The following is a 16,832-nucleotide window of genomic DNA, read 5'->3' as shown; positions in this document are numbered from 1 at the left end:
GGCTGAGGCACCACAAGGCTCTGCTGCCCTTCAGTGAGACCTGGACAGCCTTGATAGTTGAGCAGAGAGGACCCAAATGAAGTTGCACTGGGGAAAGCCTCTAGAAGAGCTTGAACCCCTATAATTTCCAGGCAGCAAAGGTTTTAGGAGTACAGTGTGGCACAGGAGATAGCCTCTAGAAGAGCTTGAGGCTTTGTAGTTACCAGGCAACAAATGTTTTTTAGCATAGTAGAGTGTATAACATCATCTTGTGATGTCCAGTTAGGGAAACCACTGCTTCTCTGTGTATTACTGGACCAGTTCTTAATTGTATGTCAAGAAAGACAAACAGTGAATTCAGAAACTTCCCCTGGTATTACGATGGATTTTCATGATTTTCTGGAATGCCAGGAGAAGCGTAAGGATGCCGAAAGGAAAAGTGAAAGCAAACGAATAAATCTTTAAAAAATCAGAAGCGTTTCCAGTTTGTTCCTTGAAGAAGTTGCCAAACAACGTCACCTTTGCAATCCTTTGAAAGATCTAACAGGAAAAAGCATTGGCCAAAAGTGTTACCCTGTGTTTCTGAACAGCAACTTGCACTTTGTGTTGGGGCAAGGTTTGTACCAGGGTGTGGGGTTTTTGTGTGTGTGCTTTGTATGTGAGGCTTGGCAGGACTATTTGTAATTAGACCATGTACTGAAGAGAACATGTTACTGTGTTGTGCTGTCCAGAGCTGAAGAGGGTTGAGACAGGGCAGTAGCTCGGTGTCTGTATGTAACTTGCATGAGCAGCACCGGAGCAGTGCCCAGGGCCTGGAGAAGCAAACGGGTTCCAGGTGCTGAGGACAAAGTGTCCAGAGCTCAGGATTGTCCGGCCAAGCTCTTCCGGCTCCTTCTGCTTCGAGCCCTTGCCGGGTGCCCTGCACAGCCCCGGCTGCAGCTTCCCAACTCACCCCTCTGCCTCCTCCCTGCCTACTGGGTGAAGGCATTCCCTGGCATTGCACTGGCTGTGCCTCCCTCCTAGACCGATGAAGGGATCCTTTCCCACCCAAGGTGGCTCTCCCATGGAGACAGGAAAATGGATGAACTCCTGCTGCCCCAGCATCAGGCAGGTGCAGGGTGTCCCTGCTTATCAGCTCTTGCCCTGGTTCCCAGAGTTCCCACTGATTGTTCCAGAAGTCAATGATCTGGATTTCCAGGAGCATGTTTGCAAAGACATGAATGAGAAAAATCGACAAGAATTGTTTGTGCTTCTCTTCCTGATTTTTTTCCGAATGTATTTGCTAGCAGGAAAAACTGGCAAAGTTCCTATAATGTAGGAAAAGTATCCTCTTGCATTTGACTTGAGTCGAGGACTGTTGCAAGCTCTCCTGTCAAATGTACACAGAAAATTCTCACTGAATTTACTGTGTTTCCACTGAGTCAGTATAAAAGATGACGCTTCTAAGGAGGTTAATACTACTTTTTCCATTTAGATGCAATGTCAAAGCTGTTAGTTCACAGGATGACAGGATAATTGGGGTCTGGAGGCAGTGGTGGTGGTCTCCAGGTTTATCTCCTGTACCCAACGGTGATCAGCAGCAGCATCAAATCAGGTTCATCTTAGTTTTCTCCAGACAGGTCTTGAGGAAAACGTCAGTTCACCTAGAGCATGTTTTGAATCTCTGCAGTGCAGGAGACTCCGCAGCGGCTCTCTGGGCAGCCGACTGCCAGGGGCAGGAGCAGAGATTTCCCTTGGCTGGGGCAGGAGCCCTGGAGTGGCAGTGCCTGAACAGCACCTTCCTGCCTACAGTACCACCCTCAATGGCTGCCCCAGGGCCTGGCATTTGACCCTGCACATGCTGCAGGAGTCCCGGCCCTGGTTCCACCCTGACCAAACGCTCGGAACCACCTCAGAACCTCAGTGCCCAAGGGGTCCGCCACAAGTGGTTGCCAGGGACCTGAGGCCTTGGCTGCCCCAATTTTGGGCACACAGTGCTGATGTCAGAGCGGCCATTGTGACCTGTGCGACCAAGGCCACAAAAGGAAGCGCTGGGCTCAGGCCAGGTGTCAGTGCTACCTGACAACGGGAGGAGAAGGTAGGGCAGGGACGTGGCTGCCCAGGGACCAGAGGGGCCCCACACCTCGGGGCTCTGGGCCTTGCTGCAGGCTCACCTGCCTCTCCCTTCCCAGACTCAGCGGAGGAACAGCCAGAGAACACTGTGGTGTTCCTCAACGCGACGACGGGAGGAGAAGGCGGACAGGAGCAGGGCTCACACAGGGCTGAGCAGGGAGTTGAGCCTTCGTGGCTCTGGGCCTGTTCTGCAAACTGCCCGCACTCTTCTTTCTCCCACAGAGAGAGAGGACAAACATTTTGAAGCGACCACGTCACTCGTGGAGAGAAAATCACCGCTGACAGCCGACATGGGCGACAGCAAGCAGGAGGGCCCTGGTGCCAGGGAGCCAGGTGAGGGCAAAGCGGCCCTGTAACAGCCTGGCCCAGGGGCTCTTGTGGCAGGCAGTGTGGGGCCCAGAGCAGAGGCAGGGGGAGGCAGGAACTGCTCAGCCATGCCGGGGCTGGGAGCCTCCTTCCTCCCCAAGCAGGGCCCAGCTGGGCCAGGGGGCAGCTCCTGGGACAGCCGTGCCCGCAATGGCCCCTGCTCTGCAAGGCCTCCAGCCCTGCCCGTCAGCCGGGCAGGGACAGAGCAGCCTTGGGGCCGATGCTGCTGCAGGCTAAGAGCCCAGCAGAGCTGCTCATGCCTGGGGCCATTGGCTCTGTCCCCTGCAGCCTGCATGCTGTGTCGCCGCGTGGAGGCTGACCCGGACATGTGCGGTGACAAACTGCAGAAGAGTGGGATCTGTGCCCACGTGTTCTGCATGGTGAGTGGCTCCGGGCACTCCCTCCACCATTGCAACGGGCAGTTGCTGCCACCCTCTCCTCATCTGCTCCTCCCCTTGGCTGCAGTTTTTCGCCACTCTACTGTTTCACCAAGAGAACATCCGCGTTGGACTGATGGGCTTTCTGCCTCGAGACATCCTAATTGCAGTCCAGCGGGCGGCACAGAAGGTGAGAGGCGGACAAGAGCACGGAGATTTGTGCCAGGCCAGCTTTGCCAGTGCTTAGCCCAGACAGCAGGAAAGAAAGGCCGGCCCAAGAGCCGGGACAAAGTCTGGCTCCCAGCAGCTCTGGCACAGGAGCCTCCCTCCTCCACCAGGCGACTCTGTGGGCTGCGACCCGGCAGCGGCCACATCCTGCGCCCTGCCCGGAGCCGTGGGGCTGCCAGGGGAGGCCCTGAGGCTGCTGCTGCTGCTGATGGGGCTGCTTGGCTCTTTGCAGCTCTGCTGCGTCTGCGGCCAGAGAGGAGCAACCATCATGTGCTCTGTGCCAGAGTGTGACAGATGGTTCCACCTGCCCTGTGCCAAGGAGGGCGCCTGTGTCAATGTCTATGTTACTCCGTTCAGGTACCTCGTCTCTCCTTGAGGCCACCCTGGGGAATGATCCCGCATTTCTCACTTAGCCCATCCATTGCCTCTAGGTCCTTCTGCCCTGAGCACCGTCCAGAGCAGGACGTGCAGGCGACTCCTGAGCCAGGCACCGATTGCCCCATCTGCATGGAGCCTGTGGAGGACAGGAAGACCTTCACAACCCTGGTGTGCCCAACGTGCAGAAGGGCCTGGTTCCACAGGGACTGCATCCAGGTTGGAGGGCTCCCCTCAGCCCCGGGCCACAGCAGGTGCTCAGCAGCAGCAGGGCCTTGCTCACCCTGCTTGTGTTTGTCCTGCAGGGACTGGCCATGCGCGCTGGTGCTTTATTTTTCCAGTGCCCCCTGTGCAGGGACAGTGGGGAATTCCCTATCGAAATGTTCGTCCTGGGGATCCGAATCCCCTTCAGGTTGGTGTCCTTCTGCCTGGCCCACCAGCCAGGAGGGAGCACGTGCTGTGGCTGTGCCAGGCCCTGCCCCAGCATCCCAGGCCCTGCCCTGTCCTGTGAGTCTGGGCTTCAGCTTCATACCCAACTTGGAAAAGCGTTGGAAGAAGAGCAGGGACGCCCTGGACCTCCATGAGGGGAGGGCAGCAGAAATTCATCAGCTTTCCATTTCTCCATCAGGCAGCCAACATGGGAGGACAACAACGCGTTTGCTGATCTAGGAGAGAGGCACAGCCAGTGCAATGCTGTGGAATGCCTTTACCCTGGAGGCAGGGAGCAGGCAGAGGAAGCAGGGTAAGTTGGGATGCTGCATCTGGGGCTGTGCAGGGAACTTGTGTCCTGGCATGGGCTCAAAGTGTGTACAACCAGAAGAGCTTGGCCAGACAATGCTGTGCTGTGGACACAGTCTCTTCATTGCCATGAGCCTCTTTGCTTCCCCAGGCCCTGGGAATTGCTCCTTTGCTCCTCCTGTGCTGCCGAGGGCACCCACAGACGCTGCTCTGGCCTGGGAAACGACACATACAGTTGGGAGTGTGACAGCTGTGCTGGGCTCGGAACAGGTATGAGTCAAAGCCCCCGGTGTCCCTGGGCTGGGGACAGTGCCCAGGCTGGGCTTGGCAGAGCGCATCCACTGCTGGAGGGCTGGGGGCACTGCTCTGGCCTGGCCTGGCCCAGGCCTGGGGGGTCTTTGACATTCCTGCTTGCCCTTACAGCCTCCAGGGATGAGCCAGAGCTCAATGGCCCCAGCTTGACCAGACAGTCAGGACTGGGGCCTTCTCATGGCTCCCCAGATTTGGAGGCTGTCAGCCACAGCAACACGGTGCCATGGGAGCCTGCTTCCCCGTCTCCATCTCCAGAGACCAGGAGCCACAGCAGGCCCCAACAGGCAGCATGGCAGCAGTCACTGCCATCTTCCTTCCTGGACACCAGCAGCCTCAGCAGATCAAGGTCAACATACAGCAGCTCCCCTGACCCTGAGGACAGGGTCCATTCCAGACGTGCTCGGCCCGGCCGCAGGCGAAGCCGCTCTCGCCAGCAAGGTTGGGCCCAGAGCCGAAGTGTCCGGTCCAGGAGTTGCCGTGACAGGAACAGCGTGACAGGGCCAAGGGCTGAGAGGCCCAGGCAAAGGGAGGCACCATCCTTGGCATCCCCCAGACCCAGCTGCTCCCACCAGCAAGGTTGGGCCCCAAGCCCACCTGTCCGGTCCAGGAGTCGCCATGACAGGAACAGTGGGACAGAGCCAAGGGCTGAGAGGCCCAGGCGAAGGCAGACATGGTCAGGGACGTCCCCCAGACCCAGCCTCTCCAGCCTGCAAGGTTGGGCCCCAAGCCCACCTGTCTGGTCCAGGAGTCGCCGTGACAGGAACAGTGGGACAGAGCCAAGGACTGAGAGGCCCAGGCAAAGGGAGGCACCATCCTTGGCATCCCCCAGACCCAGCTGCTCCCACCAGCAAGGTCGGGCCCCAAGCCCACCTGTCCGGTCCAGGAGTCGCCATGACAGGAACAGTGGGACAGAGCCAAGGGCTGAGAGGCCCAGGCGAAGGCAGACATGGTCAGGGACGTCCCCCAGACCCAGCTGCTCCCACCAGCAAGATTGGGCCCAGAGTCCACCTGTCCGGTCCAGGAGTCGCCGTGACAGGAACAGTGGGACAGAGCCAAGGACTGAGAGGCCCAGGCGAAGGGAGACATCATCAGGGACGTCCCCCAGACCCAGCTGCTCCCGCCTGCAGCGCCGGGCCTCCAATCCACCTGTGCCGCCCAGGAGTCGCCAGGACAGGAGCAGGAGGACAGCAGCGAGTGCTGAGAGGCCCAGGCGTAGGGGGACACGGTCAGGGACATCGCGCAGGAGCAGCCGCTCCCGCCAGCGACGTCGGACCTCAACTGGGACCTCCAACAGCAGCACGTAGCGCCATCTTTTCTTTCTAGTCCATGTGTTCCCTGCCGGAAGTGAAGGTGAGAACGGTCAGTAGAGGGACCTTGAGATCTGCAGGTCTGTGAGAGAACCATATTAGCTCTTGATGTTTCTTTCTACTGGCAGGAAAGAAGTCTGTGCTAAATACCTTGGTTTCTGTGTAAGCATGTATTTCTGTGAAAAGTCACTAGAGGATGTGGCTAATTGAAAAGGACTCTTGTTGCTGCCTTTAGACTCCAACCTCAGAAGTTTCCCCACTGCATGCCCTTAAAAGTGAACCGCTCCTTAATGGGTTTGGATATGCTTAGGGAGACATTCAGAGCAAGGTGGCTCTTAGGGGAGCTGTGTCTGAAAAGGACGTGTGCTGGGTTGCTATCCTTGAACAATCTCATTGCAGTAAATCCAAAAAAGGAAGAAAGAAGAGAGTGAGACACTGCCTCAAGTGTCTGAAGAAAACTTTTACAATATTGATGCTGATTTGAACGACCTGATTGGATCGTCAAAGAACAAACCAGAAAAGACTGAGGAAATACCCCGGGACAAAGAGGATGCACAGGACTCTGCCCCAGATGACCATCTGGGACCTTTGCCTGAGAACGACGCAGCTCAGGAGCTGAGTGCTTTCAAGGTTTCCTTCTTTGGAGGCACAGAGGACTTGGCCATCAAAGAAGGTAACAGCAGAACCCTTCTAACAGTGCCATTGCTCAGGAAGAACTTCTGGCGGGCACTCTAGAGCATTATGGTGTAAAGAAAGTCAGGACCCAGGCGATTTTCAGCAGCAGAAGTCAGTAATTAGGCAAAAGCATTTTGATCTTCATTTCTGCTTGCCATGGCTATGGTAGATTAATGAGAGGTAACTCATGCTCACAGTTCAGGAATTCTGAAAGGCATGCTTTGAGAAGGCATTGGGGTTTTTGTTGAGTGGTGAAAAAGCCTGTGTTCATGCCCTGAATTCCTCAAACAGGGAAAAAGGTGACACACAAGTCATGTCAAGTTTCATGGAACCCATCAAGATTTAAAGGAAATGTGCATTAATGTAGAGGGAGGAGCAAAGTCGGGGAGCTGACCCCAAGATGCATGAACATTCTGTTTGTTACTGAATTCTATTCTTGGACCTTTAGCAAAAGGAAACGGAATGACACATGATCATTGGGGTGTCCTAACCTTAGATAAAATGAGGCCGCAGGAAATGAAGATGAAACAACATTAAATTGAGCCCCAGTCATGTAGGAGACAAAAGAAACTGCATGAAGTTATCCAAAATATTAAAAAACCCAATGCAACAGCACAAAGCAACAAGCCCCCCACACTTCTGCTGAACTCAGAAGGTATTCAGCGTCTTCTGAATGTGATGATAAATGCTCAAGAAGATATAAGGGATCCCTAGAACAAAGTGGAAAATACACATGAGCAGAGATGTAGCTTAGAAAATCTGGCAGGGGCAGATTCTGTCCTTCCTTTCCACTGTAAGTATTTCACTTGAAAGGAGGAATTTGTCCTGACCAGTAGAGGAATAATGTGGCTTTGGCTTTTTTCTCTATCGGTGCTGTTATCGCAGAGCCTTACGTACTTGGAACCACAAAGCCGGTAAAAGACACACGGCAAGAGGATCCACGTTTCCAAGACAGCAGTTCTGAGGGTGATGATGAGCCAGAGATGTCAGAAACTGAAAAGGACCAAGAAATGCAAGTTCCATTTCTCTTTGTTGTCTACTTGGCTGTAGTAGTTGGGGGCTGTGGGAATATTACTAGCAGCACTCGGGAAGTGGGAAAGTGACATTGCACACCTCTGAGCAGTGAAAGTCATCTTGGAAAACCATTCCTGCTGCACAGAGTGAAAACTCCCAGCAGCCCATCTGATGTAAAGTTGCATATGAAAAAAAGAGAAGTAGAGCACAAGAAATTAACTGGGTCATTTTGGTTTGACCAACTCCAAACTGAGTTTGCCCAAAAGACAAAGACGCAGTCAGTTTTCTCTTTAGAAGTGGGTTTTGTAAAACAAAAAGCTCTATTTGATTACCAGGGAATAAAGCTCTTCAATGTATACAATTTCTCTGAAGCTCTTGAGGTTTAAGTCATGTTCATGGAATTTGAGATGCTCAAATTTAAGATGCTCAAATCTCTTTGTACTTGTCTAGGTTTCTTTCTTTACCACGCACAGAAAGTGCTAGAGTTTTTTTCTTCTCCAAAGATGATGAATGCCTAAGAGGTATGAGAGAATTTCTTCACCCCCTTTTGTATTTTTTTCCTTTTAAACTCTTCCTGGAATTCAGTGAGGAGGAAAAAGTGCTGCCTAGTTATGAAAGTTTTCTAGTCAAAATTTGCCACCCTTACGTGTGGTCCAAGTTGTGGTAGAATCCTGTGAGAAATTCCTGCTAAAATAAAGGTCAAGCTGATTTCTGGCTTTTTTTTCTTTCAGATAATTGCCTATTAGGAATCGGGACTTGTAGAGTTTACCAAAAAATTAGTCACTTGACAGGTTACCTAGACATTTTGGATCCTTTCAGGTATGTATATCATCTTTAACTTTTTCCTCTCTTTCTGGTGTTGCCGTTAGAAATGTTTAGTGTTCTTGTCAGCCACGTATGTCCCTGGGGTTCTTTGTCCTAATGAATCTGGACCTTTCTCTTCTGAATCCAGTGAATTTTGTATTTAGAAACAAAGAAAACAACAACCAAGGGTAACACAGACAGTCCCCAAAAACTGCACAGGCCCCCAAAACAATTGCTGGTTATGTTTTGTAGAATAGAGTCTTAAGACAGGCTTAAAGGATGTGCCTTTCTTGGGACTGATTAGATAACCCTGATGAAGTGCACTGCTGTGCTCATACAGTTACCGGCCTGCAATCATCCAGCCTGTCTGATTTACAGGGTGTGTTGAAATGGAGAGCTCATTCCTCAGCAGGCCTCAGTTCTGGGGGAAGATGTGGGGTGCTGGTGCTGAGCTTTTAATGAAACAGCTGCAGTTTCACTGCAATTTAGATTGCAGCATCTTGAGGAAAACTGCTGTTGCCTTTCATTGCTCTTAGTACACCTGGCTGCAGTAGGGAACATTTCTGCTGGAGCCAAGGTGTGCTGGGGGGCAGGAGAACAGGAAGGATGTGAAGAAATGATTTCTGACTTTATTGCTGTGTTTTTCATGATTGTTAGAAGCAGCAGCACCATCAGAAGTGTTTAAGCCTATTAATTGGTTGTTTCTTTTGTGCAGAGGGACCAAAGTTATTTTGTAGATTAGTAGAGCTCAGTGAAGAAAAAGAGGGTTGGGAAGAGAGACGTAGATTATTGCTTGAGGTGAGTATGAAACATCTATTCCCGGGTAACTCTAGGTGAAAGCTGGGCATGGGAAGGGAATGCATGCAAAACTAATTCAGAACCTCAAGAAGAGCTTTAAATTTGTAACAACCAGGGAAGAGAAGTTTTTTATTGTACCAGCGTGCATAACATCATGTTGTGTTGTCCAGTCAGGTAAACCAGGACGTCTTTGTATGTTACAGGATCAGCTACTCGACTTTATGTAGTTTAGGGATACTGTGAATTTAGAGACTTCGCCTAATAGTGGATTCAGAAACTTCTCTGAAGAATTTCTTAGATTTTCTTTATTTTCTGGAACGCCAAAGGAAGCATAAGGATACCAAATAGAAAGTGGAAGCAAACCAATAAACCTTTTACTGATCAGAAGCGAGTCACGTTTGTTCCTTGAAGAAGTTGCCCACCAACGTTACTTTCAAAATCCTTTCGAAGATCTAACAGGGATAAATATCTGCAAACCCTGTTAGGCCGTGTTTTGGAGCTGGGGCTGAGGGTCTCGTGTCCTGGGGAGCCAGGGAAGGCTCCAGTCCTGACTGTGCGGCCAGGCCGGGGCCCTTGAGCTCCAGCCCATCCCTGGTGGCTCCAAGGGCAAGCAGGAATGTCAAGGGTCCCCCAGGCCTAGGCTAGGCCAGGCCAGAACTGTGTCCCCAGCCCTCCAGAAGCCCTCTGCCAAGCCCGACCTGGGCACTGCCCCCAGCCCAGGGACAGGTGGGTGCTTTGCTCGAGAGCCATGGCCAGAGCAGCAGAGCTGTCACAGCCCCAGCAGGTTCTGGTCGGTGTGAGGCCCGAGCAGCGCCGTGGGTGCCCTGGGCAGTGCAGGAGCAGCACAGGAGCTGTTGCCAGGGCCTGGGCAAGCACAGGGGTCAGCCTCTGCACGGTGACACGGCATGCAGGCTGCAGGGGACAGAGCCAATGGCCCCAGGCATGAGCAGCTCTGCGGGGCTCTTAGCCTGCAGCAGCATCGGCCCCAAGGCTGCTCTGTCCCTGCCCGGCTGACGGGCAGGGCTGGAGGCCTTGCAGAGCAGGGGCCATTGCGGGCACGGCTGTCCCAGGAGCTGCCCCCTGGCCCAGCTGGGCCCTGCTTGGGGAGGAAGGAGGCTCCCAGCCCCAGCATGGCTGAGCAGTTCCTGCCTCCCCCTGCCTCTGCTCTGGGCCCCACACTGCCTGCCACAAGAGCCCCTGGGCCAGGCTGTCACAGGGCCGCTTTGCCCTCACCTGGCTCCCTGGCACCAGGGCCCTCCTGCTTGCTGTCAGACATGGCAGCTGTCTGCAGTGAGGCCCTGTCAGGAGCTCCTGTGGTCTCTTTGAGGTGTTTGCCCTCTCTCTCTGTGGGAGAAAGAAGAGTGCGGGCAGTTTGCAGAACAGGCCCAGAGCCATGAGGGCTCAACTCCCTGCTCAGCCCTGTGTGAGCCCTGCTTCTGTCTGCCTTCTCCTCCTGTCATCTCGTCAAGGAACACCACAGTGTCCTCTGGCTGTTCCTCCGCTGAATCTGGGAAGGGAGAGGCAGGTGAGCCTGCAGCAAGGCCCAGAGCCCTGAGGTGTGGGGCCCCTCTGGTCCCTGGGCAGCCACGTCCCTGCCCTACCTTCTCCTCCCGTTGGCAGTGACTGGCCTGAACCCAGTGCTCCCTTTTGGGGCCAAGGGAAATCTCTGCTCCTGCCTCTGGCTCAGGGCGATCTGCCAGCAGGTCAGGGAAGGAGATACCCCCAGAGAGGTGTGAGCAGTGGAGGAAAGCCAACATCACTGCAGTCTTCCAAAAGGGCACCAAGAAGGAGCCAGGAAACTGCAGGCCCATCAGCCTCAGCTCCATCGCCAGAAAAGTGACAGAACAGCTCCTCTAGGATGCCATCTCTAAGCCTGTGGAGTAACAGGAAGGGAAACAATGTTTGACCAATCTCATAGCCACCTCTGCTGCAGTGACTGGCTGGGTTTGTGAGGGGAGAGCAGTGGTTGTTGTCAGCCAGGACTTCAGCAAGTCTTTGTCCCTGCCTCCCATAAATCCTGAGGCTCCTCTTGAGGCAGCTCAGGGACAGTGGGGTAGAGAAGTGGACAGGGGAGCTCCAAACTCAGATAGCTGTGAGCTCAGGGGGCCGTGCTGGGGCCAGCCTTGTTTGCCTTATTCCCCTGTGCCCTGGCAGAAGGGACGGAGCTCCCTCAGCACATTTGCTGATGGGACAGAACCGGGAGCAGGGGCTGAGGCACCACAAGGCTCTGCTGCCCTTCAGTGAGACCTGGACAGCCTTGATAGTTGAGCAGAGAGGACCCAAATGAAGTTGCACTGGGGAAAGCCTCTAGAAGAGCTTGAACCTCTATAATTTCCAGGCAGCAAAGGTTTTAGGAGTACAGTGTGGCACAGGAGATAGCCTCTAGAAGAGCTTGAGGCTTTGTAGTTACCAGGCAACAAATGTTTTTTAGCATAGTAGAGTGTATAACATCATCTTGTGATGTCCAGTTAGGGAAACCACTGCTTCTCTGTGTATTACTGGACCAGTTCTTAATTGTATGTCAAGAAAGACAAACAGTGAATTCAGAAACTTCCCCTGGTATTACGATGGATTTTCATGATTTTCTGGAATGCCAGGAGAAGCGTAAGGATGCCGAAAGGAAAAGTGAAAGCAAACGAATAAATCTTTAAAAAATCAGAAGCGTTTCCAGTTTGTTCCTTGAAGAAGTTGCCAAACAACGTCACCTTTGCAATCCTTTGAAAGATCTAACAGGAAAAAGCATTGGCCAAAAGTGTTACCCTGTGTTTCTGAACAGCAACTTGCACTTTGTGTTGGGGCAAGGTTTGTACCAGGGTGTGGGGTTTTTGTGTGTGTGCTTTGTATGTGAGGCTTGGCAGGACTATTTGTAATTAGACCATGTACTGAAGAGAACATGTTACTGTGTTGTGCTGTCCAGAGCTGAAGAGGGTTGAGACAGGGCAGTAGCTCGGTGTCTGTATGTAACTTGCATGAGCAGCACCGGAGCAGTGCCCAGGGCCTGGAGAAGCAAACGGGTTCCAGGTGCTGAGGACAAAGTGTCCAGAGCTCAGGATTGTCCGGCCAAGCTCTTCCGGCTCCTTCTGCTTCGAGCCCTTGCCGGGTGCCCTGCACAGCCCCGGCTGCAGCTTCCCAACTCACCCCTCTGCCTCCTCCCTGCCTACTGGGTGAAGGCATTCCCTGGCACTGCACTGGCTGTGCCTCCCTCCTAGACCGATGAAGGGATCCTTTCCCACCCAAGGTGGCTCTCCCATGGAGACAGGAAAATGGATGAACTCCTGCTGCCCCAGCATCAGGCAGGTGCAGGGTGTCCCTGCTTATCAGCTCTTGCCCTGGTTCCCAGAGTTCCCACTGATTGTTCCAGAAGTCAATGATCTGGATTTCCAGGAGCATGTTTGCAAAGACATGAATGAGAAAAATCGACAAGAATTGTTTGTGCTTCTCTTCCTGATTTTTTTCCGAATGTATTTGCTAGCAGGAAAAACTGGCAAAGTTCCTATAATGTAGGAAAAGTATCCTCTTGCATTTGACTTGAGTCGAGGACTGTTGCAAGCTCTCCTGTCAAATGTACACAGAAAATTCTCACTGAATTTACTGTGTTTCCACTGAGTCAGTATAAAAGATGACGCTTCTAAGGAGGTTAATACTACTTTTTCCATTTAGATGCAATGTCAAAGCTGTTAGTTCACAGGATGACAGGATAATTGGGGTCTGGAGGCAGTGGTGGTGGTCTCCAGGTTTATCTCCTGTACCCAACGGTGATCAGCAGCAGCATCAAATCAGGTTCATCTTAGTTGTCTCCAGACAGGTCTTGAGGAAAACGTCAGTTCACCTAGAGCAGGTTTTGAATCTCTGCAGTGCAGGAGACTCCGCAGCGGCTCTCTGGGCAGCCGACTGCCAGGGGCAGGAGCAGAGATTTCCCTTGGCTGGGGCAGGAGCCCTGGAGTGGCAGTGCCTGAACAGCACCTTCCTGCCTACAGTACCACCCTCAATGGCTGCCCCAGGGCCTGGCATTTGACCCTGCACATGCTGCAGGAGTCCCGGCCCTGGTTCCACCCTGACCAAACGCTCGGACCCACCTCAGAACCTCGGTGCCCAAGGGGGCCGCCACAAGTGGTTGCCAGGGACCTGAGGCCTTGGCTGCCCCAATTTTGGGCACACAGTGCTGATGTCAGAGCGGCCATTGTGACCTGTGCGACCAAGGCCACAAAAGGAAGCGCTGGGCTCAGGCCAGGTGTCAGTGCTACCTGACAACGGGAGGAGAAGGTAGGGCAGGGACGTGGCTGCCCAGGGATCAGAGGGGCCCCACACCTCGGGGCTCTGGGCCTTGCTGCAGGCTCACCTGCCTCTCCCTTCCCAGATTCAGCGGAGGAACAGCCAGAGAACACTGTGGTGTTCCTCAACGCGACGACGGGAGGAGAAGGCGGACAGGAGCAGGGCTCACACAGGGCTGAGCAGGGAGTTGAGCCTTCGTGGCTCTGGGCCTGTTCTGCAAACTCCCCGCACTCTTCTTTCTCCCACAGAGAGAGAGGACAAACATTTTGAAGCGACCACGTCACTCGTGGAGAGAAAATCACCGCTGACAGCCGACATGGGCGACAGCAAGCAGGAGGGCCCTGAGGCCAGGGAGCCAGGTGAGGGCAAAGCGGCCCTGTGACAGCCTGGCCCAGGGGCTCTTGTGGCAGGCAGTGTGGGGCCCAGAGCAGAGGCAGGGGGAGGCAGGAGCTGCTCAGCCATGCTGGGGCTGGGAGCCTCCTTCCTCCCCAAGCAGGGCCCAGCTGGGCCAGGGGGCAGCTCCTGGGACAGCCGTGCCCGCAATGGCCCCTGCTCTGCAAGGCCTCCAGCCCTGCCCGTCAGCCGGGCAGGGACAGAGCAGCCTTGGGGCCGATGCTGCTGCAGGCTAAGAGCCCCGCAGAGCTGCTCATGCCTGGGGCCATTGGCTCTGTCCCCTGCAGCCTGCATGCTGTGTCGCCGCGTGGAGGCTGACCCGGACATGTGCGGTGACAAACTGCAGAAGAGTGGGATCTGTGCCCACGTGTTCTGCATGGTGAGTGGTTCCGGGCACTCCCTCCACCTTTGCAACGGGCAGTTGCAGCCACCCTCTCCTCATCTGCTCCTCCCCTTGGCTGCAGTTTTTCGCCACTCTACTGTTTCACCAAGAGAACATCCGCGTTGGACTGATGGGCTTTCTGCCTCGAGACATCCTAATTGCAGTCCAGCGGGCGGCACAGAAGGTGAGAGGCGGACAAGAGCACGGAGATTTGTGCCAGGCGAGCTTTGCCAGAGCTTAGCCCAGACAGCAGGAAAGAAAGGCCGGCCCAAGAGCCGGGACAAAGTCTGGCTCCCAGCAGCTCTGGCACAGGAGCCTCCCTCCTCCACCAGGCGGCTCTGTGGGCTGCGACCCGGCAGCGGCCACATCCTGCGCCCTGCCCGGAGCCGTGGGGCTGCCAGGGGAGGCCCCGAGGCTGCTGCTGCTGCTGATGGGGCTGCTTGGCTCTTTGCAGCTCTGCTGCGTCTGCGGCCAGAGAGGAGCAACCATCATGTGCTGCAAGGAGGACTGCGGGAGATGGTTCCACCTGCCCTGTGCCAAGGAGGGCGGCTGTATGAATCAATACATTACTCCGTTCAGGTACCTGATCTCTACTTGTGGCTACCCTGGGGAATGATCCCGCATTTCTCACTTAGCCCATCCATTGCCTCTAGGTCCTTCTGCCCTGAGCACCGTCTAGAGCAGGACGTGCAGGCGACTCCTGAGCCAGGCACCGATTGCCCCATCTGCATGGAGCCTGTGGAGGACAGGAAGACCTTCACAACCCTGGTGTGCCCAACGTGCAGAAGGGCCTGGTTCCACAGGGACTGCATCCAGGTTGGAGGGCTCCTCTCAGCCCCGGGCCACAGCAGGTGCTCAGCAGCAGCAGGGCCTCGCTCACCCTGCTTGTGTTTGCCCTGCAGGGACTGGCCTTGCGCGCTGGTTTTTTATGCCTCCACTGCCCCCTGTGCAGGGAGAGTGAAGAATTCCTTGTCGAAATGATCGTCTTGGGGATCCGAGTCCCCTTCAGGTTGGTGTCCTTCTGCCTGGCCCACCAGCCAGGAGGGAGCACGTGCTGTGGCTGTGCCAGGCCCTGCCCCAGCATCCCAGGCCCTGCCCTGTCCTGTGAGTCTGGGCTTCAGCTTCATGCCCAACTTGGAAAAGCATTGGAAGAAGAGCAGGGACGCCCTGGACCTCCATGAGGGGAGGGCAGCAGAAATTCATCAGCTTTCCATTTCTCCATCAGGCAGCCAACATGGGAGGACAACAACGCGTTTGCTGATCTAGGAGAGAGGCACAGCCAGTGCAATGCTGTGGAATGCCTTTACCCTGGCGGCAGGGAGGAGGCAGAGGAAGCAGGGTAAGTTGGGATGCTGCTCCCAGGGCTCTGCAGGGAAACTATATCTTGGCATGGGCCCAAAGAGTAAAGGACTTGAAGAGGTTGACCAGAGAACCAGGCATGAGGACACTTTGTCATCTGTGCTATGAGCCTCTTTGCTTCCCCAGGCCCTGGGAATTGCTCCTTTGCTCCTCCTGTGCTGCCGAGGGCACCCACAGACGCTGCTCTGGCCTGAGAAACAGCACACGCAGATGGGAGTGTGACAGCTGTGCTGGGCTCGGAACAGGTATGAGTCAAAGCCCCCGGTGTCCCTGGGCTGGGGACAGTGCCCAGGCTGGGCTTGGCAGAGCGCATCCACTGCTGGAGGGCTGGGGGCACTGCTCTGGCCTGGCCTGGCCCAGGCCTGGGGGGTCTTTGACATTCCTGCTTGCCCTTACAGCCTCCAGGGATGAGCCAGAGCTCAATGGCCCCAGCTTGACCAGACAGTCAGGACTGGGGCCTTCTCATGGCTCCCCAGAATTGGAAGCCATCAGCCCCAGCAGCACGGTGCCATTGGAGCCTGCTTCCCCGTCTCCATCTCCAGAGACCAGGAGCCACAGCAGGCCCCAACAGGCAGCATGGCAGCAGTCACTGCCATCTTCCTCGTTGGAGAGAAGCAGCCCATGCAGATCAAGGTCAACATACAGCAGCTCCCCTGACCCTGAGGACAGGGTCCATTCCAGACGTGCTCGGCCCGGCCGCAGGCGAAGCCGCTCTCGTCAGCAAGGTTGGGCCCAGAGCCGAAGTGTCCGGTCCAGGAGTTGCCGTGACAGGAACAGCGTGACAGGGCCAAGGGCTGAGAGGCCCAGGCAAAGGGAGACACCATCACGGAGATGCCGCCAGCAAGGCTGGGCCCAGAGCCCACCTGCCCAGTCCAGGAGTCTCTGTGACAGGAGTAGAGGGACAGTGCCAAGGGCTGAGAGGCCCAGGCGAAGGCAGACATGGTCAGGGACGTCCCCCAGACGCAGCTGCTCCCACCAGCAAGATTGGGCCCAGAGTCCACCTGTCCGGTCCAGGAGTCGCCGTGACAGGAACAGTGGGACAGAGCCAAGGACTGAGAGGCCCAGGCAAAGGGAGGCACCATCCTTGGCATCCCCCAGACCCAGCTGCTCCCACCAGCAAGGTCGGGCCCCAAGCCCACCTGTCCGGTCCAGGAGTCGCCATGACAGGAACAGTGGGACAGAGCCAAGGGCTGAGAGGCCCAGGCGAAGGCAGACATGGTCAGGGACGTCCCCCAGACCCAGCTGCTCCCACCAGCAAGATTGGGCCCAGAATCCACCTGTCCGGTCCAGGAGTCGCCGTGACAGGAACAGTGGGACAGAGCCAAGGACTGAGAGGCCCAG

At 55.2% G+C, this 16,832-nt stretch overlaps 1 protein-coding gene across 1 annotated transcript; it reads left to right on the top strand.

The window, feature by feature from the left end:
- Window positions 1-5,813: 5,813 nt before the first annotated feature.
- On the top strand, window positions 5,814-15,928 carry LOC132332511 (PHD finger protein 7-like). Its single transcript, XM_059856929.1, has 11 exons — window positions 5,814-5,837; window positions 6,302-6,467; window positions 13,606-13,716; window positions 14,038-14,129; window positions 14,215-14,316; window positions 14,587-14,711; window positions 14,786-14,948; window positions 15,035-15,145; window positions 15,362-15,471; window positions 15,618-15,736; window positions 15,897-15,928. The coding sequence occupies exons 1-11, from the start codon at window positions 5,814-5,816 to the stop codon at window positions 15,926-15,928; spliced, it is 1,155 nt and encodes a 384-aa protein (XP_059712912.1).
- The last annotated feature ends 904 nt before the right edge of the window (window positions 15,929-16,832 follow it).

Source organism: Haemorhous mexicanus, chromosome 11 (assembly GCF_027477595.1).
Source record: "Haemorhous mexicanus isolate bHaeMex1 chromosome 11, bHaeMex1.pri, whole genome shotgun sequence".
Lineage (NCBI taxonomy): Eukaryota > Metazoa > Chordata > Aves > Passeriformes > Fringillidae > Haemorhous > Haemorhous mexicanus.
Note: the sequence above shows the minus strand (reverse complement) of the source record. Positions and strands in the feature narration are given on the sequence as shown.